The sequence below is a fragment of the Kryptolebias marmoratus genome, linkage group LG4 (assembly GCF_001649575.2).
Source record: "Kryptolebias marmoratus isolate JLee-2015 linkage group LG4, ASM164957v2, whole genome shotgun sequence".
NCBI lineage: Eukaryota > Metazoa > Chordata > Actinopteri > Cyprinodontiformes > Rivulidae > Kryptolebias > Kryptolebias marmoratus.
Window position 1 is genome coordinate 23,650,444 of NC_051433.1, and position 26,208 is coordinate 23,676,651.

Below are 26,208 nucleotides of genomic sequence, written 5' to 3' on the forward strand. Positions count from 1 at the left end.
AGCAGAACAGCTACCGACTGCAGCCGTCTTGTGGTGCGCATGTGCGGTTTCACATGTTGCGGCTTCCTTTGAAATGCAGTTGGGAGTGTCTGAAAATCTCCACTCTGAGACTTGGGTACAGAAAGCTTCAGTTTCAGAAAAAAAAAAAAAAGAGCGTTGTTGTCACGTACACGAATGGCTGAACGGCAGCAGAAAATCTACAATTAAATGAGTATCAAAAGAGAAATCCAAGAAAGAAATAAAAAAAACCCAAATAACTGGATTTCTGTTCTGTAGGTGAAACATTTTGCTTCCTTTCCGGGGGAGTTTTCTCAATTCAAAACTGGAGTGTGGTTTCACATTGAGAAAATTCCCCGGAAGTTTGCCATGTCCTGGATGTCCATGTCCATGGACCATGTCTCGTTTTCTTTGTTACAATACCCATGTCTGACAATCCACACCAGAATACAAAGCATTTACCTTTTACATTTGCTAACTCACCATCTTTTACAGCTTCTGTTGAGCAGTTTTCTCCATTTTCCTTCTGACAAACGCCGCTGGAAAAGAACTCTCCCATCATGCTGGCTCCATGTTCTGTTCAGTGGGAACACAAGACACCAAGAGTACGCAGCTGCGCAAAGTCCATGTTGCACTTAATATTTAAAAATATGCAGCAGGGTGGTTACTAGGTTAAAACAAGTTCAAATATTAGACACATCTCATACATTTTGAGTACACTAATCAGTTTAAGCCATCTAAATCACGAGTGTCAAACTCCAGGCTTCGAGGGCCACTGTCCTGGAGGTTTTAGGTTTTTCTGCTCCAACACACCTGATTCAAATGGTCTGATTAGCTCTTCACCAAATCATCAAGGTCTCCAGGAGCATGGCAACAAGTCATCCATTTAAAACAGTTTTTTTTAAAGCAAGAACACATCTAAAACATGCAGGACAGTGGCCCCCGAGGAATGGAGTTTGACACCTGTGATCTAGAGCATTTTGGTGACAAAGAAAAACATTCCATGACTCTTAAGTGTTTGGGTTATGGCAGACGAGCAACACATGCCTATTCCTGGAAGGGAACAAGAAAAAAAAAAAACCTTAAATTTCAACATACCTATAGTTTTGTTGGGTATCCTGTCAACAGCCAAAAGGAAGTCATCTTTGAAGAAGATATAGCCCACAATAGAGAAGAGGTAGACGAGGATAAGGGCCAACACGGCAGTCAGAACAATAGAACGTCCATTGCGAGTGACGCTCTTTATTACGTTCAGCAAGGTCTCTTCTCGGTAAACCAAATCAAAGAGCTGGAATAAAAAAAATAAGGATTAAGGCCTGTGTGGGCTGTGTCGCTGTTGAATGTGCAAGTAAAAGCGTACACCATATGAAAACAGGGAATGAAGTTTATGTTTCGCGTGTGTGCTCACATACTAGCAGGCTGTAAAAGAAGACGTGGACAAAAACTCCTAAGGTGCAGATAATCAGGTAGAGCAGGTGGTACAGAAACTCTACGTCCATGATCATGGCTTTATATCCACGCGTGAAGGTTCCTCGGTTCCCAACAAAGCTCATCAGGAAGATCACCTTGTTACATAACTGGGGGAACAATGAAGAGCCCGAGGCACTATGAGTAAGATTACACAACATGTCTGAATCTGACACTGTAGGTTTGGGTTCACACATTAGAAGACACTTACGTTAAAAGCGCCGAGTAAGAATAGCGTGGGCTCTAAGCCCACAGAGAAGATCAGGCGCAGGATGGTGGAGGCAATCAGTGCCCTGATCCCATGCGGCTGAGGCAACACTATGACGATAGCCAGAGAGACCAACATGGCTAGCCACAGCAGGGCAGACAGATGGGGCTCCAAAGTGCCTGAGGACGCAGAAGATCATACAGAGAGATGTCAGAATTCCCACGTGATCATTTCTATTAAACTCAGCCATCGTAAGAACAAATGTTTCTTCATTTGAGGACCATCCCAGTTCTGAAATTCTGAACAGATATTAATGGCAGAATATTTACTTTGAGTTGTACCTCCCTGGGATTTTACTGAAACTGTTAGCGTGCAAACTCCACTCTAGTCTTTTGCCTTAGTGGGGCTTTTTTTTTAACCCAACATTTCCGGTATGTCACTGTGCCTCAACAAAGCATTGACATGAGCTTATCAAGCTCAGAGGAAACCAAACTGATTTTCTAAATGTTTTTTTTTCAGTTCCTCCCAAAGGATGATTTTTTTTTAGTCTAAAGCGTCAAGGAGACCTCCATCACCTCCTTTCCTTCAGATCCTCCTTGTTGTTCCTCTGAGTACAGAATACATGATAGGTAAATGTTACATAACCTTCTGTAAGCTAAAAATACAATTGGCTCCAGGCTAATATATCAGGTTCTACGTACAGCTTTGTACCAGGCTGGATGGGTGGTGAGAGTTGGCAGCTAACCCAGACGGAGCAGCTCGGAAGGAACACACCTAGCGTGCGAGACCATTTATCTGTCTTGAGCTATTTTCAGACATAAAATATGTAACATCTGCGGCTTGAAGAAGTTCAAAGTAAAAGCATTTTGTCATTTGCACCTAGGTCACTTGTTTTATTTTCCTCTCACTGGTTTATTTAAAGAAGAACAAAATTACAAATGTCTCTATTGTCATTAGTGAGTCTGGGCAGTATAGAAATAGTAAGTGTGATGTGTTTGTGTGACATGAGTCTGCGGGAGCAACAGATACTATGGCTTTACAACTCATTTAAGCGTACTTACTGGCCAGGTTGGCACTGGCAGAGAAGATTTGGCAACCTTTCTGAAGAAGTGATTTGGTGCTGCACCAAACAGTTGAATGAAAAAAATAAAGCAGGAAATTCTGGAGGCTGCAGTTAGTCATTTAGGTTAACCGCTCATTTATTGTTACCATTAATTTTGACAGTAACCGACTGCACTTATTGCATTTTATTGCCAATGGTTTCAAGTTCACAAGTTCTTGAGAAAGTGTGATTACGAAAACCACCCGTTCCTAAGCTTTATCTACCAAACCGCATGCAAATACAGAGACAACTGCAGATAATTGAGTGTCCATTAGCTTTGAGTTCAGGTTGTCATCAAGATGTTGAGTGCCACCAAATGCCTGACTCAAACTGAAATTTGAGAAAAAAATGGAAAGTCCTAATGACACAATGTTCCAGTCACGACACCACAGACCATTCTTGCACACACCAGGGTGACATTTGCATTCCTTGTATAAAAAATAAATAATTTAACGAAAATCCAGATGAACATGTTTTGGTACTTGAATTCCACTTCTACACCTAACGATACACAGCTAATTAGTTGTAGATTGCACAGGAATTCCACTATTATTAACACTAATATAATACTGTTACTAAAACTAATATTAGAAGCACTAGTACCAATACTATTAATACTGTTCTGTCCTACTTTCAGTACATTCCTTGATTGGATTTGTGTGAATATGTATATGCATTTTATTTATTTCAGTTAAACCCAAATATGTTTTAGCAATACTATAGGAATAAATAAAATAGATTTAATTTCCCTATTGGTTTTCTACACAGTAAAGGTTCAACTTATAAAGCCTGCTGCAGCAGCTGTTACAGGAAATGTTTCAGATATGAAACCAGAGTGTTCAGAATGCTTTATTATAGTGAACTTTTACCTGTTCACTTTCATACAGTGCATCGATCTCAGTACGGTTTCAATGCCCTTTACACTGAACTACTTACAGCAGACTTGGACAGCTGCAGCTCCGTTTGCTCTGGGCACGTGTGAGTAGATCTTGTGCCAGCGTATTGTGACTTCTACTGATCCACTAAAACAGCCATCTAACCTGAAACACTCTGGATGCACAGCTGGACTCATCTGAGGTGTTTGGAGGAAAAAGTTCACAACCGAAGTTTTGTTTTTATTTAGATTTCCAACGGCCTAGTGTCAAACCTGCAAATGAATGAGTCACGTCTCAGTTAGGTTCACCAGAAAAACAGTGTCTGCACATTGAATTATTATTTATGGCAAGAAATCTTTTATCCAAATATGAGCTGATGTCATAGTGTGTGTTTCTGTGTTCGTGTATGCACAAATTAAAGTTTAGATCTTATCTTGATCATTTTGAAGCCAACATAAATCGACTGTTGTGCTCTGGATTGACTCTCCGGGCTCTTTAACTTTGAAAACCACATGTGGTTTCAAAAGTAAGCTAACAACCTCTTTTCTTGGTCTCCTCTATACCATTTCGAGGAAGTTGAAACAAAAAGGGATCTCGCCGTTTGACCCCAGACAGAACAATTGAAAGTTTATGTGCACAATGTGCGTGTTCTGTTTGCTCTGAAACAATAGAGGCCCTAATGACAGGAGCGTTTTACACCACCACAAACGCCTCAAAGGGCGACAGAAGGGGGGAAAAACAGAAAACAGAAATTTCATGTAATGACATGCTTAGGTCTGTCACTTATTCACTTTGTTAAGAGCTGCCTTTCATGCAGAACTGGCAGCACTTAAAACATCCCCCGCTTTACTTAGAATATCATTGCTGAAGTAATCTGCTCAAACCTGTGACCTAACCCTCAACTTCAAATCCATATTTCAAACCTGCAAGACCGAACTTGAGTAACCAGAGATCACAATCATATAGGAACACAGGTGAATATGAAGATTACCTCTGTAGCCAATGTTTTTGGTCTGCATTTCAAGTGATTTATTTATTTATTTTTTTTAAACAGACAGGTCTTTTGTAACAGTGTTGTGTGTCAACATGTCAATAAAAACATCAGAGATGGGCAGGAATTTTTTTTTTAAAAGATCTCCAATCAAATGTTTTGAATGATAATAAAATATTTTCATTTGTGGTAGTAATGGTTGCTAAGACTACAATCAAACTAGATGGGAATCCCACTACACTCCACAATCTATTACAACGTGGTTGGATTATGTCAAATTTGGAAAATCTACTCCAGTGTGAAGGGAATCATGACGCTGTTGCACTCTTAGTGCTTGCCAAATATTTTTTTTCCACTTCCGTGAGATGCTCTTTTACCACCTTGCTCTATATGCCCGCGCTGGCATGACTCTCTCCCTTGGTTATTTCCACGACTTTGTCACGATCACGGTCATAACCTATGCATGAGGCCGGTCCTGTTTCGGGTTTCAGGATGACCAAGTCACGCTGATGTGAGTTGGGCCCCACATCATGGATATGCTGCCACTGCCCTTCACCCAGGCCTATAATACGCTGCCACCACGATAATGAACCACCACAAATTAGCTACAGAAGTTCTGTGCATGCTTCAAACCACTGGACCTGTTGCTCTCCATCACATGGAACAAGGAACCCACTGCTTCTTTAAATGCCCCTGAAAAGGACCACCGACGTTCTGGCTGATCTCGCTCCTCCCCCTTTCCCCCTGAATTCCTACAAAGAAGTCTGTCCCAATGGTGTGAAGACGGTATTTAGTTTGTACAAGAAAGGTCCAAGCTGCTGACTTCCCTCAGCTTAGCCAATCAAATTTGACAATGAGCAGACAGCTTCTGTGTGTTAGAACCAATTTTAAGCTACAACTGTTTGTCCAGTCAACTAAAATCTATATTTGTAATGCATATCATATATGTGGATTATTAGCCTATTATATTAAAACATGTAGTCTCTTTAGTTTGGCTTTCTTTTGGCGGCTCTGCAGTTTGAGATCCAAAGCCTCAACTCTGATTACAATTTCATCACACCATCATTTGCACTAAGGCTCATTTTGGTTGGGAGGTGTGAAGCTACACCCTAACCACAAACACAATGTTCTGTTAAAGTCCCAGAGGAGGGTTGCACTAATAACATGACATGCTGTTTGTAATTTGATCACACATTCCAGCTGGTATAAATAAAATGTTTCAAAAACATATAAGATAACATTTCAGAAATAACACCGTCGGGGTTGCTGATGTACGTAATCTCATGAGGAGACTGAAGTCGGATAGAAACATCTGTGTGTCTCCTGCCTCACCTCTGACTTCAGCTGTCAGGTTTGTGCCACTCACTCCTATTTCCTGTGTTGTAACAGAGCGGTCACACACATCGCGTTAACCACAGGGAACTAAAAAACATGCAGGAAGTTCACAACGATCAAATTACATGCCGAGCATTCCTCGAAGGAATGCATGTTGCCCAACACCTTTTATGCCAGACTTATAAACTACAATCACTTTATGATGAGAAGAGACAGAGTTGAAGCTGTTTTGGTCAAACCTTGTAAACGATATAATGCGCAGTTCTGTGCAATTCTTTGAGGTCTTGCGAGATGTGCTGGCACTTGGGAGTATGTGCTGTTAACGACTCCCACCTACTACTACATCAAACATTAGCTCAGAGTTGGTAAATTGGACCAAGTTATAGCCATGTTTGCGTTTGCTGAGGTCAATTAGCTGTGGCGTCCATCTTGAATTGTATTAACTCCGATAATTAACAGCTGCAGATGTACACTTTCTGAGTGCTTCACTAAAATGCGTACACTGGTTCATGAGATGTTTTGCTGACAGACAAAGACAAACACGGACACAGACAATGACAGTGTCTATAAAAGGTTTTCAACTATTTGATGTTTTATGCTTTTATTGCAGTCATAAATCAATCGTGGTCAATATAAACTGGCATTTTTGACAAAAAAATAAGAAGAATAAAAAACTTCAGTGCCAAAGCAAAATCAGATTTCTACAGAGTAATACCACTCAAATAAAAAATATATATAATGTAAAAGTGACTGCATGAATCTTCACTCCCTTTAAAGTGACTGTCTTAGTTTAACTCAGAGAAAAGATTATTGAAAATCACAAATCAGGGGATGGATACAAAAGGATTTCCAAGATCCTAAACAACCCCAGGAGTTTTGTTAAGTCCATCAAGAGATGGAAGGAATATGGGACGTGTGTAAATCTACCAAGAGCAGGCCGTCCTCAAACTGAGTGACCGTGGAGAGGAGACACCTGTGAGCACTCTGAAGGAGATCCAATTTCAGCAGGTTAGATAGGATAGACTAAAAGGTGCATTCCAGTAGTTCTGGGAAATTAAAATTTCCTGAGTTCCTAGCTGTAATTTTCAACGAGAACGGCCCCTCAAGTGAAACATTCCACTCGGAAGGTGGGAGCAACTCTGGCTACCCCCAATTGGGATTTCAAGAATGCTGCTACTCGCAACTTTAGCAAGTAAACTTTCCACATTTAATCACTCGTACAGCTTGTACTTTTTAATATGTACGTAGCAAGTATTAAAACATGTTCATGGAGTGCATATCTACTTAGTAAGAATAAGGCTTTGCTGAGGGTCACAACTGGAACACAGTAAAGTTGAAAATTATGTCACTCTGAGTTCCCAGTTAAAGTTCAGATGTAAATGGAACACACCATGAGCTACATTATCTGTTGCCCAGCTGAGCTTTATGGGAAAGTGGCAAAAAAAAGCCAATATATAAACACTGACAGGCTTATTAAGCACATGGCACTGGAGCAATTACTGGATGTATGTCACACATGTTAACCTTAGTGTGGGTAACAAGACCAATATAGAAATTAAAAGACAAAGGTGAAGCTGACTGACCTCCACGAATACCTTCCAGTGGGTAGAAGAAAGCCACCAGGAGGTTCATGAGAACAGCCAGGTTGAAAGAGATGCTGCTCCAGAAGGACATGTTCCTGGAGCACCAGTAAAGTATGGGCTGCGCTGCAAGACAAAGGATTTAAACAGAGTAACATACGGCACTGGGAACATTTGCTCCTCAGAGAGCACTGCGGCATTCGAAAATCATTCCAAAATTCGAGAAACACGGAGCAATTTTGTTAAATGTGTCAAACACACCGGGACTTCTCATTGTTACACAATAAAATTTGCCAGATAATGTCAAACTCCAAGACTCTGGCTAATAAACAGTTCTGACAGTTCAGTAATCATCAGACTAACTAATCTGTGGGGTTTTATTTGTAATGTGGTCACAAAAATGTAAACAAAAAACCAACATTGGGATAATCATGTAAATAAATGACATGGATGTTTTCAACATATACAGGTTCAGGCACACTTTGACATGCAGATACATCCCTGACCAAAGACATGATGTATTCCTACTTTTCTTAGTCTAACCTTTAAGATTTACCCCAATACAAATATAATTCTAATCCTGTATGCTGTCAATTTTCAGCCCCCACTGAAACATATAAACAAAAGCACTCAGGCATGAACATTAGTCAGCCTACACAGACCTTGGTCAGGAGATCTGTATTGCGGTCAACACTATTTTTAGCCCTGCCTTGTATTAGAAAAGCAGAACTGAGGGTGGGGATTTTTTTTTTTTGCAACACGACTCACTAGATTCATGTCAAGTGGTCAGCACCAGAGGAACAGTACGGTCTCCTAGCATGCTGATTCATTCACATAGGAAACAGAAGGTTTTCTTCACACATTTTCACACAACAGGCACACACAACCTCTCCAGACCCAACCATGAGACGGGGCATCACATACTTCCTATTAGAGTACATAAACAACACGAGAGCTGAGGAAAGAGGCAGTTAGGGGGACAACAGGAACATGTCCCGACATGAAAACAAAGTTCAACCTTGTGTACTGAAATGCACAACTATGGTATCTAAATTGGTGGTGATAGAAAAAGATAAACATTAATGGGACAGCTAATTAGGATGATTGAACATAGTGTACATTCTTTCTGCTGTCGCACACCGATGTGCTCAGGTGAAACCATTATTCCCATTAAAACCGAGCAGAGAGTCCTGAAAAGCCACGCTGACTGAATTCATTTCTGTCAGAAAAGATCAATTTGTGTTTCACTTTTTTTTTTTTAAAGTAACCGAAAAATGAAAAACACAAACCTGACATGGTTATTTCTCAACATACAGTACATCCTGAATGAGGATAAAAGCAACTGTGTGTAAAACCAAAATAATAAATTATTTTGGAGGGAGGTAATGAGTTTATAATCTGCTCATCATCCACAGTTTCACTCCTAACCTGGCTGACATCACTCTCTCCTGAGTAAAAGAAGCCACTGAAATTAAAATTATTCAAAACATCACAGCTGTGCAACATTTTTAACAACATATCTTAGATTTGAACCCACTTTTTGTTAGTATTATTGTTGTTTCATAAATTAAAGGACACCAATATTATTTACATCTAATAAACTTATTAAGGTTTATGTGCTCTCTCCTCTTGCATTCCTCCAGGGTTCAAAACGAAGGGAGTTCAGCCCTTTTCCACATGGACACTAACAAAATCCAGATTGATTGGACGAGAAGAGAAATAATCAACGTGGTTGTAAAACCAAATAAAAAGGGCAGATTTTGTGTTAACAAGTTTTATTCTTATTGCACTTATCACCACTTTTAGAGGATTTAACAACTCAGCTGTTGTATTTTGTTAAAAAAAATTACACACAAACACAAAAAGAAATGCATATAAAAAAACTGCCAGATTAACATTTATTTATAAAACACTGCTGCAAAAAATGGAGGGGAAAAATTTAGATTAAAATAAAGTTATGAAGCTAAATTATTAGGAGTAAACAACTGAGTGACTCCTCTCCTTTAACTGCAGGCTGATTAACTGATTTAAGTGCATTTCTATATTTGATTGAAAGAAGGGAGATGCAATCCTATGGCAGAATCATATTCTTACCGACACTTCAACTTAAGAAAATGCCATTAATTATAACAATTTGGTCCAATTTAATTCGTACAACAACACTGAAATATTTTATTTACCAGCAAAATATTATAACTTTGTCAATCAAATACATGAATAACTCCTATTTTAATAGAATTACCAGAGGCTGTATTTTATTTATCCGCACTTTCGCTCATCTGCCGCCTACTTAAAAGGTCAACACAACAACAGCTGATGGGTTAAAAGTTGAAGTTGTGATTATCTGAATGTTTCATATACAGGACACAAGTTTGAATTTGTTGTGTAAGTTTACTGTATATGACTATATCTGACGTGTCTGCAGAACCATAACGTCCTTGGCTCTGGTTGCGCTGATGTATATTTTTTCTAATCCCTTTTTTGAACCACTGCTGGATTTTCACCGTTTTATTATTTTTAACAAAGCAACGATGGATGTCAGGACTTTGTGCCCTTTAGACGTGGGCCCTCATCACAGCAGAGTATAGGGGATGAAGAAAATATTTTTCGAAAATCCAACTAAGTCACGTGTTGTAAAAACAAAAATAAAATTACCTGAATGACAAAGATAAACCTTGTCCCTGCAGATAATGCAAACAAAGACACTTGGGGCCTGGAGGAATGCACAAGGAGGGAACCTAAACCAGACATTAAGATATAAAAAAGATGAAGAGAAAGACGCACAGGGAACGGTGTTTGTGTTACCAGTAGCCTCTTGAGTACCTCGCAGCTTCTTCTGCCAATTCATCTCATTGAAGAGGTCTTCGGAGCGCAGAAAGAAGTCATTGATCTTGCTACCTTGCTCATCCCGCTCTGTGGTGTAGTAAACTCGCAGCTTGGACTCTTGTGTGAGGAACTCGCAGATGTTGGGGACAGGAAACACGATCTGTTCCATGGTGCGATCCAGCCGTACAATCTGAACAACAGTAGGCACCATAACAAGCTATCACAGCGTAAAGGGAACAAGCATTTGTTTATATATATTTCATAAGAATAACTTGGTTTAATAATTATATATCCTAATTGCATTCGTTGTTTCAAACAGTAGTCTGCAGCAGAAATCAAAGGTTGTTTTCTTTACTACAAAAACTGAACCAACAACTTCCGTATGTCACCAATCAGCATTCTTTCTGCTCACGAGTGCACACAGGGAAATGTAAAAACATGCCAAAGCTGTTCATCACTCTGTCACAATGAATCTCAAAAGCTTGCCAGGAGGAGAAAAAAAAAAAAAAAAGAAAAAAGTTCCTCACATGCCCGAAGTGAAGTGTTGCACTAAAGCATGTCACAAACTTTGAAGACTCTTTTTAGAAAGGTTGGAAGAATGTCAGTGAGGACACAACAAAGCCATTTCACAACAATCTCGCAGGAATGACAGCCGAAAATGCTGAAACGTCCCAACAACAGCTGACCTCAATTTGAGCCGTGTGTTTGGCGTAGAACTCGAGTGCCTCGTCGCCCTCGCCGTACGTTCCTCCTGGTTTCAACATGGCCTGCAGTTCTTTGTTGTGACGGGCTAACTAAAACAGGACAAACACATAATTAACGCAGATGTCTGTGGTCGTATCAGAAAGACATGACTGGAAAAGTGCTAGATTAGTTATCCTGTTCGCTGGGTGGTATACAACACGTTGCTCTTTTTTTTTTTTTTAATTGAAAGTTATTTCACAAATTCACTAAAAGTGCTGCAAGGTGGAGACGAAAGCCCAATCTCAATTCCTTCCTTTTGCCCACCTCCTCTATATTTTACTTTGGCAAGTTCCTTTGGGAACTAAGAAGTGGTTTTCTACCCAGCTGAATGTCCTCAGAGGAATAAAACCAAGTGGTAGGGTCAATAAGTGGAATTGTAAACTCCTCTATATGGCAACACATTTGAATTTGTCCACAGGTCTCGTTTTCCAAGGCTTACTTGATGTGCCAAGATGTAGATATTATGCCCAACATTGCGCGGAGATGCAGAATGGTCTTCCTCTCCATCTTCACCCTCCTCCGACTCCTCCACCTCTATCTCACCCTGCATGTAGGCCTTTTTAATCACTTCCACCTGCAAGAATCCACACCGTCAGACGAACGTCCTCTTAGCAGCATGTAATGATTTGTATAGTGACACACACACACACACACACCAGCTCTTTAGGCCTCATGTTGTACAGTATCCTCTCGGCATTCTCGCTGTCATGGCGACTCTCCATAATGGCAAGAAGCAGCTTGGAGGCATTGTTCTGTGAAGGGAGGCGGCGTAGACACAAAAACGAAGTTAAATTAAATGTAAGAACTTTAAAGACAAACATTTTTACTTTTTTGTGTAGCGTAATGTAGTTTCTGTTGTGTTCTGGGTAGCAAATTTTGCCATATCAGTCAACATAGCTTCAAGACGTTCAACAATGAACTGATTTTATCTTGCAAATGTGTTGTTTTTTTTCATAGCTTGTGAACACGATGCATTTGTGGTTGCATTTTTGATTTTTTTCCTATAGCGTCAGTCACCGAAATATAGTTATAGTACAATTGCACTTCTACGTTCACACGTAGAACTTCTAAAATCAACTTCCGGCAATTAATTGTCAAGCATTTCTGGCCGGTCTCTTATGTAAACATGTGACTTCAGTCGGAGAACAAGTAAATCAACCCGCAGACGAAGACCAAAACCAGCAAATTAACCAGGAAACACTCACTTTGAGCTCCAGCACCAAGTCCATCCTCTTCTTGCCGAGAGGGTTGATGTCGTTGAGAATGAGAGCGATGATGATATCGATGCCATTGCACTCATGAGTGGCAATGCAGTTCTGAGACACAAAAGAAGAAAAAAAAAAAACAGTATGAATGAGAAAAAGCTGCATATATCAGATAAGAGGAGTTATCGTAGAGATGACAAATTCACACTGTTAGAATACGGAGTTTATACGGAAGTCGGAGTCATAACCTAGTCCTAATTGCATCTTATGTGTAGCTAAACGGAACTAAGCTGAACAACGACTTCCTACATGTAGGGTTATAAACTAAATGCTTTTTTTTTTCTTTAAAAGAGAGTGTGAAGCTAATTCTTAAGACTAATAAAGACTTCTGAAATAATGTTCTTTGGACGGTTAAGCCAATAAAACACCCTGTGCAGTGTATGTTTGACACCTCATGCCAACTGTAAAGCAGGAGTGAGAATAGGGGCTTGTTTTGCAGCCTCGTGACACCTAGCGGTCCTTAGGACCAACCTTGAATGACTCTGTACGGCAAATTATTGTTGAAGTAAAACATTTGTGTTGTAGCAACTGAGTCAGAGACCAAACCTCAACTTCACAGAAATGCTGTGGCAGGATCTGAAGAAAACTTTGCAGAAATCGATGCCCGCAAACCTCTAGAAACTGTTGTTGCAGCTGAAGGTGGTTTTAAAAACTATTCAGTCACCAGTCACTCACACTCTCCTGCACTATCCTGCATTTTGGCCTTGGTATTGTTATTAATGACAGCATAATGAGCTGCTATTCATTTAAAGTTGCATTTACCTAGATTTATGACATTACAGCAACCGGACGATTGTGTTTTTAGTGCGCCCTAATACTTCATTTGACCCATATAGGACAAACCACACCAGCAGAGGGTTCTACTCAACACTAGTTCCTATTGCAAAAGAAGCATTTTGGAAAACTTTGCTTGGTTCAATGTTTTTTTTTTTTTAAGTGGCAGCATTTGCTAAGCTTATCGAAGGTAATTAAAAAAATACATAGGGACACAATAAGAGCAAAAAAAATGCTTCCTGTACATCCAACTCAACAAGTGCACTTTGACACCTGTGTGTATACCAGAGGTAAACAGAAGCCAGAAGTTTAAAAATGAAATCTCTGTAATGTGAATGTGCCCTAAAGAGTTGTCTGCATGTACTCATATTTTTTTTAAAATCAGTATTTTCCCTTCCTTCAATCAAAAAAAAGTACCATTTATTATCCACTAAACCAGGGGTGCCCAATCCTGGTCCTCGAGGGCCTCTATCCTGCATGTTTTCCTTGTTCCCCTGCTCCAACACACCTGATTCAGTGGTTAAATCACCTCTTCTTGTTCTACAGAAGCCTGTTAATCACCCATTGATTCAAATCAGGTGTGTTGGAGCAGAGCAACAAATAAAACATGCAGGATAGAGGCCCTCAAGGACCAGAATTGGCCACCCCTGCACTAAACAATGTAGTCTTTAGATTATTCCCTAAACAGGTTCAAAAGGATTCATATCGTCACTTTTTTTTAGATTAGATTAAACTTTATTGTCATTGCACGTCACAGGTCCAACGCAATAAAATGAAGATTGCATCTAAGTGTATAACAAGCAGTAATTAAGTAATCTATAACCCTCAGATATGAAAAATATACAAGTATTTGTCTATATAAATCTCTGCTGCTTACATGTACGTAAGGTTATGAACATTCAGTCTGGTAATCCCCCTTTGAGCACTGACTGAAGGAACTGAAATCAGTTTATAGGACGACTACCAAGAGTTGGCTGCTTTTACACGACAGAATGTGCTGTATGTGACAACTGAATGACACCCAAAGTAATCTGATTCTTTACAAAAAATAAATGCAAGCTTTGTTTTCCCAAATTTGAAGTGTAAATTTTTGGTTCATCAAGTAACAGACCCAAAGCAGATTTTGTTTAAAGCATAATGGTGCGCTGAGGGCCATTGTATCACCTGGTTCTCATGACAAGGACCTTGGCAGTACTCAGTCAGACTCTCCACGGTCTGGTTGATGAGCCCCACGTTCTTCTCATTGATGTAGAGTCCCAGCAGGCCCAGTCCTCCTGTGGTGCTGCCACAAATACAGTCCAGGAACTGAAGAGTCTCACACACCAGATTATAGTTGTTCTTGTTATTCTGGTTGCGCAAAAAGTTCTGGAGAATGACAGAGAAAAAAATAGATTTATCCTATTTATTTATTTTTTAATAGAGCTCCCGTTATTTTTATTCATTTTCATAGTGTTTGTGTCTTTAAAACAATGTGTGACTTTAAAAATAAAATCAAGTAGCAGTATAATTGCTCCTTCTGATGGGAGAGGATGGAAGCCACCTCTGAGACATTAAAAACCTCCCCCCGTTTTAAGAGTAAACAGAATTCTTGCATAAAGGAAGTGTTCTGTCTGGGCTGCTGGAGCTTCACAGCTTCATAATGAAACCAGACCAAGACATAAAAGATATGGAAACAATTGCATCAGGAAGTTCTGCAACTGGTGCCTATTTTCAACGTGGTTTCATTTCTGTATAACTGAGCGTGATGAGTGAAATTCAAAGCGTCGGTCAGGAAGTATTAGCATAGCAGGGGCTGATGGTGGGGAGGGCTCTTTAATCACAACAACAAGCCCACATTCACAGCAAGCTTATTTGACGGCTGACCTGCAGATCCCTGTTGTGGTTCTCGCAAAGCAGCTGCATGAGGCGTAAAATGGGCTGCATGATGGTGATAATGACGCTCATTTCTTCCTCGTCTTGGCTCTTGTCGGGGGTCGGGACAGGGGAGCCGTCAGCAGCCGCTTGGTGCTCCTCGGCTTCAGCCTCACGGCGGTACGTCGTGTAGGCCTTCTTGGTGACAGCAGAGGCCTCCACCAGCTGCTCCTTCACTTCCTCAGTCACCAGTGCTACAACTGGCACATCTTTCACTAAAAAAAGGCAAAAAAAAGTGAGTTCATTGGAGACAACATTGTTGATATGACAAATTACATCAATATTTATTAAAACAGACGTGATTTTAGGAGAGATTATGGAGTACATGTATAGATAATTCACTTGAAGAACAGTTAATGGCTTGATATTCAGACAGACTAAATGCTGTGTGTAGAAAAGACAACAGATGTGTACTTTTCCAGTTCAATGGTATGCCATGTGACTTAAATAGATTACCTTCTTCACCTCATGTGTGGTGACCCTAAAGCCGCTTTCACAACACATTTTTAAGCCAGACTTAAGCCACGCTCCTGAAATCTGAATGTAATTTATGAATGGCCTGAGGTGCTCTGCTTTTGGATATATTCTGGAAGCGATTTTGTGAAAAAGCCTCAACTCACTCCCCCACGGACCTTTCTTGCGTGTCGGCACGTCTTTGTCTGGTGGCTCCTCGTCCTTCTTCTTGCTACCCAGGTCGCTGGTGTTGACTGTCACAGTAGCTTTGATCTCCTGCTGGGCGAGCTTCATGCGCTCGTAGAACACCTTGAAGAATTTTTCCGACTTGTTGTCCCCTGTTAAACGATGAAAGAATGACCGCTGGAGGAAAACAAAAAAAGATTACGGTTAAATGTTAGATCAACTGTCAGATGACTCTTCAGAGCCAATTTCTTCCATCATTTTAAAGGCTCTTGTCATCAAAACAGTCATTTCTTTTGTTGTCAATATGACCAATATTGTAATTTATTTCTGAATTTTACCTAGTCTTACCCCTCAAAATTTAATTAATTTATTTGTAAAAGGTAATAATGGTTAAAAAAGGGCTTTGAGGGTGTTATTTACCACATTTACAAATTATGCCTTGTGACAAAATATGAGATAGACCATCTGAAACTGATATTAGCTAAATGTTTGGAAAAAGCTGCAAAAGTATTGATAAAGTATGTAAAATAATAAAAGGTCCTAAAATTAAACCTTGTGGTGCCCCACACTTTATCAAAGCTATTAGCTGCTAGAGGATTTATATAAATAGACGTATTGCTCTTTGTTTTCTACAACTACTGTTTATGGATAGAAGTCACAATAAATACATACATCAGCAAGTTACCAGAATAAATTCTTTTATAGGAGTGCAACGAGATCGCGAGCTACAAGTCTTACAATACTGAAACATCACAAGAGTTCCTGTCGAGTCGAAAACCCATCTCACTAAGGATCATCAAGCTGCAGTCAGAATGACTTTGGTGAAATCAGAACCGAAGGTGTCCCCACCACTTCAAATCATTTGCGCAGCAGCAGCTCAGACAGACGTGTCGAGCACAAGGCAGCGCAGCACGTCGCTCTAGCCACGTTGTCTGAGCAGCTTCCCTGCCCCTCCGTAGCCTTCTGCAGCAGCTAGAAACAGGTGGGAGGTTGAGTCCGTCGCTGTGCAAGTGTGCATTTTGTTCAAAAGCACAACAGCGCGATGAGTGATGGGCTCACGCGGTGATTTGCCGACTTTGAAGCGGGGGGAATTAAGTTTGAACCTCGTTACTCCATTTGAGTTGACAGGAAAAGAGTCAATAAATTCTCCAGGCAAGATGGAGGCAGACACACAAAATTGGACTGAGCTGCAGAACTTCCTCTTTCATGCCAACTGTTTGACTATCTGTGTTCACCAGTGAGAACAATGTAGGTCTTTAATTTAAAGATTTACGAGTAAACCATCTTGGTTCTGATAAGATATATTAAGAAAATTTAAATTCATATTTCTGTAGCAATAATTGGATATAAGACATCTGAAAAACATGGTAATTTTTTTCTTACTTTAATAAAAATAGATTGAAAAAAAATGGCCCTCCACTCTTTCTTCAAAAATATTGTTACATTCTCATCTTGTTCTCTTGACACCAGGGTCTCGTCTCGTGTCGCGAGTTGAGTGTCTGGTGACGCCCCTCTTCTTTCCGCTACATGTTGTTATTGTCCTGCGTTTGTCCCCGGTTCATTTGTTTTTGTTTTATGTAATGCTGCAAATCAGTTCAGCTAGAAGAAGTTACATAAGCCTCTTCTCATAGACAAAAACAACACGCTATAAGACAGCTGATATCACCCTATCTGCTCTCTGACCCCTGATCACGAACACGTTTCTGGTATCTTCAGGACAGTGTTGGGTGTTGACGTTAACAAGCTCCAAACTGATAGTAAGATCCAAGACGAGATCTGGGATCAGCTTCAAAGGCGCAACTGGTCCAACAAGTTGATGAGTCCATACTTCCAAGAGAGCATGCACTTCAGGTTATGACTTCAAATAGATCTAGGATCTTTTATGGCAGTTTAAAACTATATCTGTGTAATGACAGCAGATCATCAATGTTTAGATATTCTCAACATTTTAGCTGTGCAAAAGAACCATTTTATGAAAAGATTTGCAAGGAAGGAAATGTTCAACATGTAACCAAACTGCACAAAGGTAATCCTGTAAAATCCTTGTGTGCAGAGATCTGGGTTTCTTTTTTTTTCCCTGCAACAGGCTCATATGTTCTGTCCCATTTTCCTCGCAACAATCCTTCCTTGCATAAGAGCTGTAATCAGCTGAGTGGTTACAGTGAGGGCACGCAGCGCCTCAGCTCTAACCCTGTTACATCAGCCCGCGGAGGGCCAGACGCAGGGAGAGAGGAAAACCCTGCCCTACTTTTCATTGCCAGAATGGCACGAAGAGAGTGTGTGCTGTGAGAAAAAAGAAAACAAAACAAAACAAAACAAAACAAAAAAAAGGAGTTCAGAAGTTGGAAAGGAGGTAGGCCTGGCTGATGTAAGCAGTAAGCAGGAGTTATCGTGTACAGAGATTCTGGGACAGTTTTAAAAAGCACATTACATAAGAGCCTTTGCAAATTCAGCTTTTACGTCTTCTTAGTGAAGCGTACAATCGGCTGTGCATGGAGCTAAAGTATCATATCAACGTAGAAAATCTTATCAACAAACAGTGGAAGCTATTGAGTAAGGATGTGCAGAATCACCTGCCACATCCTGAGGAAAACACATCATTTAATGTATTAAGTTGTTTTTCTCCTCTTCTTTATGCAACAACATCCTCTTGGTTGTTTTTCAAGTCGGTGAGAAGACAGGGTCATTTATTGATAGTGATCTGATCAACAGCCAGACTTATACAAGCGGGCAAACTTCTCGAAACGGAAAACAACAGCTCCAGGACAGACGCTTTACAAGATTTACCATATTAAAAGCGATCTCATGACTGTGGCCACAAAAACTCAATTTCTCCACGAATATAAAAAGATTATTTTTGTTAACACATCCCCACGGCAGGAGGAATAGCATGCAAAGACCGCAACGCTCTCCGTCCTCACAGAGACAGGGTTGGGCATCAAGCCTAATTTGTTTTAAACCAAAACATATCTGTTGATGAGGATCCCACAATCTCAAGACTGCCAAAAGCTGACAAAAAGCTGATTCAGACTGGTGTGGTATGCCCGAAGCAACAGATTAGCCTTTCAGAAGTTTAGCATTTACTTGTAAACACAAAAAACTGAAAAATTGTTTGGGCTTGTTGACGTGAAGATACATTTATTAAGTCAGTTTCTCTCCTAAATGTGAGAACGAAGCTAAATTTTTAATGTCTTTTTAGTCATTACTTGGGTGAGTCAGTTCAGTTTCCATCACTGAAATGCATTAGAATAAATATATTTAACACGTGTAAAAGAAACAGAATTAATGTTGTGTAATGTCAGGTTCAATAGTTCTCACTTTTAAACAGGCACTGGATGTGGGATAAAGGCTTTCTTTAAAGACATGAACTATGACCAATACCTTTATTTTTTTACGAATGATTTTAGAATAATTTGACTCATTAACATTTTTACTTTAAAATCTAACTATGACAGAGCTGACTACCTTCTAGCAGGTTGAATAAGTAATGAGGCGATGCCATAAAATGAAATTCAATGGAAAAAGGTTCCGTTTACAACTCTAATAGCCCCTCCAGACAATGTGTTCAGCATGTGCTTCTCCCTACTGCTTGCTGAGTCATTCCTAATAGAAACAGCCAGCCAATCTGCCAGTGCTCCTTTCAGAAGATTAACCCTCTTTGCGACCCACTACAGCACCATTAAGCCTTCTGGGCGCTGCGCTGCTCCTGCTGTTACCAGTCATGTCCAGCACAGCAGGTTTAAGTTGACTCGCAACCCTTTCACCAAACACACCGGCCCGACATGTTGGCCGGGCCCCTTTTTCTTCTACTTTTCTCTCCACTTCCTGTCAGATGCCACCCTGGCATCAACACGAGCCGGTTATGTAAGGCCTGTTTATCCCACCAGCTCTCCGGTTTTATCCGCCTCCCTCCTCTGCAGCCTGACACCTTGGAGAGTGACAAAGCCATCTCTGTGTTTATTGGAGGGCTTTGCTTGGGTACTCTGCCCCCGCCCAGCTTTACACTCTGAAGCTGTGACAAGACGGGCAGATACTACCGTTGGATTTAAATCAGAGTCTGCGTGTCTTCTCAGAAATCTGTGCAGGCAACTGGCTGAGTAAAGTTTGAGATGTAAAAGGAAACAAAAGATGCACTGATCAGAGGTAAAAGTGTCCCAAAAAAATGATTTATATAAAGTAAACTCAAGGATGTAAAAGGAGAATCCTTCCGCCCACACGGAGGTTAAATGAGAGCTAGCATGTTGATGGCGCCGGTGCCTGAACATTCACAGCTCATATTCTTTTTAAAGCTTTCCAAGAGGTAGCTGTGATGTGAACTCGAACCGAGCAGAGGTGGGGGGAGTGAATCATGCAGGGAAGGGGCTGAGGGTTGCAGCGTGCCACAACAAGCCTCTTGAGTAAGAGCAATGACACCTGTTCTCTGCTGTGACTGTCACGGATTTCAGCCTACGAAAAAAAAAAAGGTGTTGAAAAGATGTTTGGTGGGCTAGAGGAGGAGCATAGATGTTACACTTCTTCTCTTACATAACAGACTTTATCAGGGCTATTTTTAGAAGAGGCTTTCTTGCCTCCACGTGAGTGTGTGTGTGCGTGTGTGTGCTCGAGTTAATGATGAAGACATGGGTGTGGCGGCTCGCTTACAGGCAGTATGTGCCTGCTTAAGTTGCTTAAGTACTCGGTGCTAAAAGATCTGAAGACCGTAAGTATCAAACAGCACGTTATCTTATCAATGGAAAGCAGTGCAGGTTTATGTAAGCTTATTTGTGGCAAGTTATTTAGGTCAATAATTTCTGACACTGACATGTGTTGCAAAATTGTACATTACCTCAGTAACTTTAAAATATAAGCCATCATTTGAACTGCGATGTTTCGAGGCATTTACATTTAAGGATTGTTTTCAGTGTACGGCAAGAACAAACACTAAGTTTTACTTTTAATTAAAGTTAGTGTGTAACAACACTTGGATTGCTGCATGACTCGCAGTAGAAGAAGAGTACTGTTCAAAAATTAAGTAACAGATTTAGGGTACAGAATTCCCCAAAATAGAGCATTGCGTATTACATAATATAAAAATAGACAACGAGAAGAGAAAAAAAAAAAGCAGAAATGTCTGATGAACAAATATCTTCAGAGCAATTCCAAACTTCCTCGCTTTCTTTCTGTAGTCAGTGTGTCGGTTGTCGTACGTTAAATTGGCAATGTCAGTGTTATGTACGTATATACCACTTCACGAACAACAAAAGCTGCACAGCTAGATTTTTTACCAAACAAAGAGCCATGAAAATATATCACAAACCACAGAAGGCGATGGTAGTTAAATTAAACGGTTTAAAGTACCGAAATAACAACAACAACAACAACAAAAAAAACTTATTCGGGAATAAAAAAATCAAAACAATAAAAACACTGAATAAATTCGACTGTCACATTCTACTTGAGTTGAATGCCAGTGAGAAAAACGGGTCTTTGATAGGGCCTTCAAATTTTCTAAACTCTGAGCAGATTTTATATGGAGACCTTGGTGCTTTATATGATGGTTTAAAAGCTCCAACAGGACGGGGCCAGACTATTAAGGGTCTTAAACTAACAAAAATTTTAACAAACAACTGATTTAGGCTCTCATAAAAAGAAAAATTTAAAAAATGTATACATACTGTAATAAAAGCCTGGATAACTTTTTCAAAATCTTTGAAAAAGAAGAATGGCTTTATCTTAACCAAGAGTTAAAGAATCATTAGTTTTGATTTTTATGGGCAAATCCATCTGAATATTATCTGCAAAGCAGTAGAACAGGATCTATTTTTTCAAAAACAAACCGTAAATGGCAACATGTTTACATTAAACAGGACAGGGCCGAAATTAGAACCTTGAGGAACTTCACAAATCAAACCGTGTTGCAGTCTGAGAAGCTCCTGTTTTTTTTTTAATGTCAACTCTGTTCAAGCTGAAATAAGAGGATGCTACGATTGACAGCGTCAAAAAGTTGGAAATCTAACTTAAGATGGTTGCAATCTTGACCTTTAAATGTTGACAATTATTTAATGACTTTGTTTAATAGCAACATTTACTAAAAAATAAAACTATTAAAAATATTTAGTTAGTTTCTGATGGTTGTGTTATAATAAAGCAGTATCAGGGACATTTCCAAGTTTGATTTTTAGCGTATAAAGACGTTTAAAAAGGCATACAATTTTGTTTCAGTCTTATCTGATTCAGAAAGAAGTGATTCATTGTTTCTTTGTGTCTCTCACCTGCGGGAGAGCTTCTATTTTTATTTACACAAGTGCCTTCAGGTGTGCAGGTGTCAGAAAACCAGCCGCGGGCTACCTCCGGTAACCTATGCAGTAAATACTTTGCTGCTTCTCACTCATGCCTTTGGATCGAACAATGAACGGACCAGTTAGTTGACTTCCTGTAGGTTTTGTAATGTTATGTTGTTTGTTGTTGTCGTTTTGTTTTTCTGTCCCCTTACGTCAGCGATGCCTTCCTGCTGCTGGCACTTATCATGCCAGCTCTACATGCACCTTAGGTTAGTTTCAGCCTGGACTGGACTATTTTCACTGTTTCTTTGACAATGTACACGATTCATTGAAGAAGGTTCTGAAACAAAATGTCAAAATGTGTCCTTATCAGTAGGTCGAGAAGGGCAAATAAGGCTAGAGTAATATGAAAAGAAGCAGCTAAATCACGGTGACCATAGACCTCTGGGCCTTGAATGGATTTATTCAAAAACCAACCAAAAGTCCACAGTTTTTCTTTCCAAGTCTTGTTTTTTTGTCTTCCCCAGAAAGTTTGCTGGCAAAGTTACAACTCTGGATTGCCCCGAAAACAAACATGCAGACTGCTCGCATAAATCTGGTGTGCATGTTTTTGTCCTGTTTTTCATTTAGACAACAAGAACCCCTCTGTCCTAAAAGAAGGGCATGCAACCAATTGTTGTGCAAGACAGGAAAATGTGATGCATCTGCTGATGTGTAGTAAATTCACTCCGGATCACAGATAATCTTTGAAACAAAGTTTTCTTGTCTCTGAATCATGGCAAAAAAGTCAAAGAAAAACACCTACTCTAAGTTTAAAACTAGATGGTCTCTTTGTGATAAGATCTCCTGCTTTGCAAAGTTCAAGTTGTGATTCTTCTGTTCAACAGCAAAACTAGAAAACTGCCTTGTTCCAATGATGTCACGTACAGAAACTTAGATTTTTACTGCTGGTTCTCTGTAATATTTTAAAACATACTTTGTTTGTCAAGTCATACCTCACGGTAATCTAATAAACAAAGAAAAAATGCACTCAAACTTATAATTATAACTAGACAAACATTTTTACAGTGATCTGGCATGTGAAGAAACAATCTCAGATGGCTACCTGCTGCCTGCTCTTCATAACCCTCATCAATATGCCCTGACATTTAAAAAGCCTCCAAAAACGTACAACGACAGCCGAGTCAAAAAGTCAAACGAGTGTTTATGTTTAAAGGGAGGCTGTAGGGAGTGGTATTTCCTCAAGTGGCAACAGAGAATCTGCTGAAACTCCTGAGGCCTGTTGTTCCTTTTACTGCCCTCTTTCCACAAGCAAAGCATGACCCAGTTAAGAGGCTGGGAGGAATGTCAGGAGGCCCGAGGCTCTGGGCGGCCCTCGCCCAGCCAGAGAGGCAGGGCGGCAGCTTATGTAACAAGAGTCATGTGAGGTCCTTTGTGTACACTGAAGGAACTCAGGTTACTTCAGGTAACACAAGTATACAAATAAAAGCGTATTATGTAACATTTAACACCTGCAAAAAAAAAAAAAAAAAAGCCACAAACCGGAATGCCCGGGTGGACGGCTTATGAGCGCCACAAACACACAGACGAAAACATGCAAAGACACATCCATGCATGAAAAAAAAAAAAAAAGATGATGAAATGATTTAAAAGCAAACAGTGGCTCTTAACCCTCAACCTTCCCCGTCAGCTTTCAAAAAAGTTAATGTTGCCTTAGCAACCCCTTTGTGATGAATGATGTATTTGTCAGCACAGTTTGGACCTCTCCTATTCTTCATCCTCATTTCTGCTTTTTTGTCAACACTCTATTTTTTTTTCTATTTTTTCCTCCCACAATTTGAAATGTAGGTTCAAGTAAAGGCGAGCTGCTTATGTCACTGACACTGACAGACGAGCTCAGCAACGTCTTTTCGTTGAAACTCTACTCATGGTTCACTAATGGGAAGGCTTTTAGTGCGACCCATTTTATTAGCACCCTAAACAGGAGGTGATGCAAATTCATGCCCACATTGAGCAGAGTTGTTTGGGGGCGTGAATAAACCCAGTAACCTCCACTTACCTGGATGACTGTGTTTCCACCCTCCAGCAGTGCAATGGCCAACAGTATGCTCTCCTGGAAGATCCGATCGCTGGTGGCATTCATGATCAGGTCTATGACGAGATCCGATGCTCCTTCTTTGTCCAGGTGGCACTGGACCTCGGCCAAACTCAGCTCCCCTCCACCTCCAATCCCAGAGCTGACAACTGTGGGGTCCAAAGAAGTGAAACTAATTATCTTCCATATTATTCCACGATATTTCACATTCTGAACAGCTTGAGGAGTGCCTTTTTTTCTCAAACATAAAGAGATATGTGGTAAATAAAGTGGGTTTTTCAAATTCAGAACCATGCTTTGTTGAGAAACAGAATAACCGGAGAAATGCCAGAAAAAATAAAGCACGTCGATATAATGTGTCTCTGCTAAGGAAGAGATGTTTAAGGATCAACACAAATCAATGTGATGTTGTTAAACAGTTTGTAATGCCTGCAATAAGCCAATAAAAACCCCAAATAAATAAAGACATGACTTGTGTCTTTAATCTGCGGAGGTGCTTTCATTTCATTCACTGCTGCCAATGACCGCATGCAGTCAGGGAGGAGTTTGGTGACATAACGGCACCCATCAGAGCCATCTCTGGCTGGGCAAGTGTCTGAATCAACAACACATCCCATTTTACACGGAGCTTGGAACGCCGGTCGCCTGGCAACAACACGGCCCATGGTAGGCCAAGAAGAGGGCCGACACGCTCAGTGGCACAGCCGCAGTGAAAGAAAGTGCTTAAAGGAGCGCGAGGTCACCAGCGAGGATTAGGTCTCGTGCTTTTCTCCAGTCTTAAGCATTATAGGTGAAATGAGATGAAGCACAAAAAGGGGACTGGAATGTTACCATCAACTAAAAAGGTCTGGGAGAAGAACTGATGGAAATGTTGTCTCGGTCTTTTAATATTTAATGCTTTCTGCACAGTTTTACTGCAAACCCAGTGTGCAAGATTCACAAATACTGAGAAAACGAATTTCAACAAATGTTTTGGTTTTACTTAGTAAATGTATTTTTTGTTTCCATTTTCAGTTAGACTGGAAAATAAAAGGTTCTTGCCACACTTTGTGTTATCTATTGTGATACTGCAAGATATCACACAAGGGTGTTCGTGTCTAAAATTTGTGTTGTAAATGAAAGTAAGTTTAGTCAAATTTACAGATATTGGGCTAACTTAGTCATTTTTGGGTTGCCTAAGGTCAATTAGCTGTGGTGGCCATCTTAAACTGGGTTGATTCCAGAAGTTAAACCAGCTGTAGATGTACATCCAGTGATTACTTTGAAACTTTTCCTAACAGACAGACAAACACACACAAGGGCAAAGGAAAACCCAAAAACCTTTTGGCGGCAGGCGATAATAAATGACAAAATGGTAAATAATTCACACTTATTAACCAACCTTTTTAGCCTGTTCAGATTCTGTAAGATGCTTTACAATGTTTCTCATTCACCCCTTCACACGTTCATCCAGTATTTTCTATTGTATATTTTACACCCTCTATACTTTAAAATCTCTGCTTTAAACCCATCTTTTTTTACTTTGTGTTTGCATTAAGCAAAGCATGAGATTCAACAGAGTTGATGGTTTTATATTGATTCTGTGTTTTATTTTAGTTTTTACATGTTCTTTAAATGTTTTCTAAATGTTATTGCTTTTATTGTTAACTTCTTGTCTGACTGAATTGCAAAGCATTTTGGTCAACTTCTGTAGTTTTTAATGTGCCACAGAAATAAAAATGACACTGACATCTGTAACAGCACTTTTATATTCTCACTAATAAATAAATAAGCCTATAAAGGGGAGAGGGGAGTTCAGTGTTTGGCCAAGGGCACTTTGGTGCACCAATCCTCTGACTGTAAGACAACTTTGCTACCACTGGGCTAAAGACGCCCAGGAAAATACTTTAGCTGCCCAAAGTCAATCCTTGTGTGTGTTATAGTCGTTGAAAATGACAAATCTTTACATTGTTTCTTAGGTGGGCAGATAGAAACATAATCAAACATATGCACACTATAAATATATATATGGGTGAGTTTATTTACACCAACAGACTTTTTGTATATAGATCTAACTGAAACACAGAAACCTGCACTGGACTCCAGCTTCTGAGTGTTTTAAAACCATCTCATTTCATTTTTCAGAGCATGACCATGCAA

At 40.0% G+C, this 26,208-nt stretch overlaps 1 protein-coding gene and 1 long non-coding RNA gene across 9 annotated transcripts in view; one reads left to right on the top strand and one right to left on the bottom strand.

Annotated features, from left to right (window-relative positions):
- Positions 1 to 26,208, bottom strand: part of itpr1b (inositol 1,4,5-trisphosphate receptor, type 1b) — an 89,513-nt gene that overhangs the window by 17,937 nt on the left and 45,368 nt on the right. For 3 of the 8 annotated variants that reach the window (XM_017430548.2, XM_017430557.2, XM_025009191.2), the window contains 14 exons: positions 24,034 to 24,218; positions 15,696 to 15,891; positions 15,028 to 15,290; positions 14,329 to 14,529; positions 12,331 to 12,441; positions 11,782 to 11,877; positions 11,565 to 11,699; positions 11,068 to 11,175; positions 10,340 to 10,571; positions 7,559 to 7,681; positions 1,676 to 1,851; positions 1,410 to 1,574; positions 1,096 to 1,285; positions 481 to 573 (listed from right to left, as the gene is read on the bottom strand). In XM_017430548.2, the coding sequence (XP_017286037.1) occupies positions 481 to 573; positions 1,096 to 1,285; positions 1,410 to 1,574; positions 1,676 to 1,851; positions 7,559 to 7,681; positions 10,340 to 10,571; positions 11,068 to 11,175; positions 11,565 to 11,699; positions 11,782 to 11,877; positions 12,331 to 12,441; positions 14,329 to 14,529; positions 15,028 to 15,290; positions 15,696 to 15,891; positions 24,034 to 24,218 (2,274 nt within the window). The remainder of the gene's footprint in view (positions 1 to 480; positions 574 to 1,095; positions 1,286 to 1,409; positions 1,575 to 1,675; positions 1,852 to 7,558; positions 7,682 to 10,339; positions 10,572 to 11,067; positions 11,176 to 11,564; positions 11,700 to 11,781; positions 11,878 to 12,330; positions 12,442 to 14,328; positions 14,530 to 15,027; positions 15,291 to 15,695; positions 15,892 to 24,033; positions 24,219 to 26,208) is intronic. The other 5 variants (XM_025009190.2, XM_017430558.2, XM_017430556.2 and 2 more) reach the window with 3 other exon arrangements.
- Positions 20,264 to 24,533, top strand: LOC119616956. The gene is made up of 2 exons (XR_005233063.1): positions 20,264 to 20,413; positions 24,061 to 24,533. It is a non-coding gene; the product is annotated as an uncharacterized LOC119616956 (long non-coding RNA).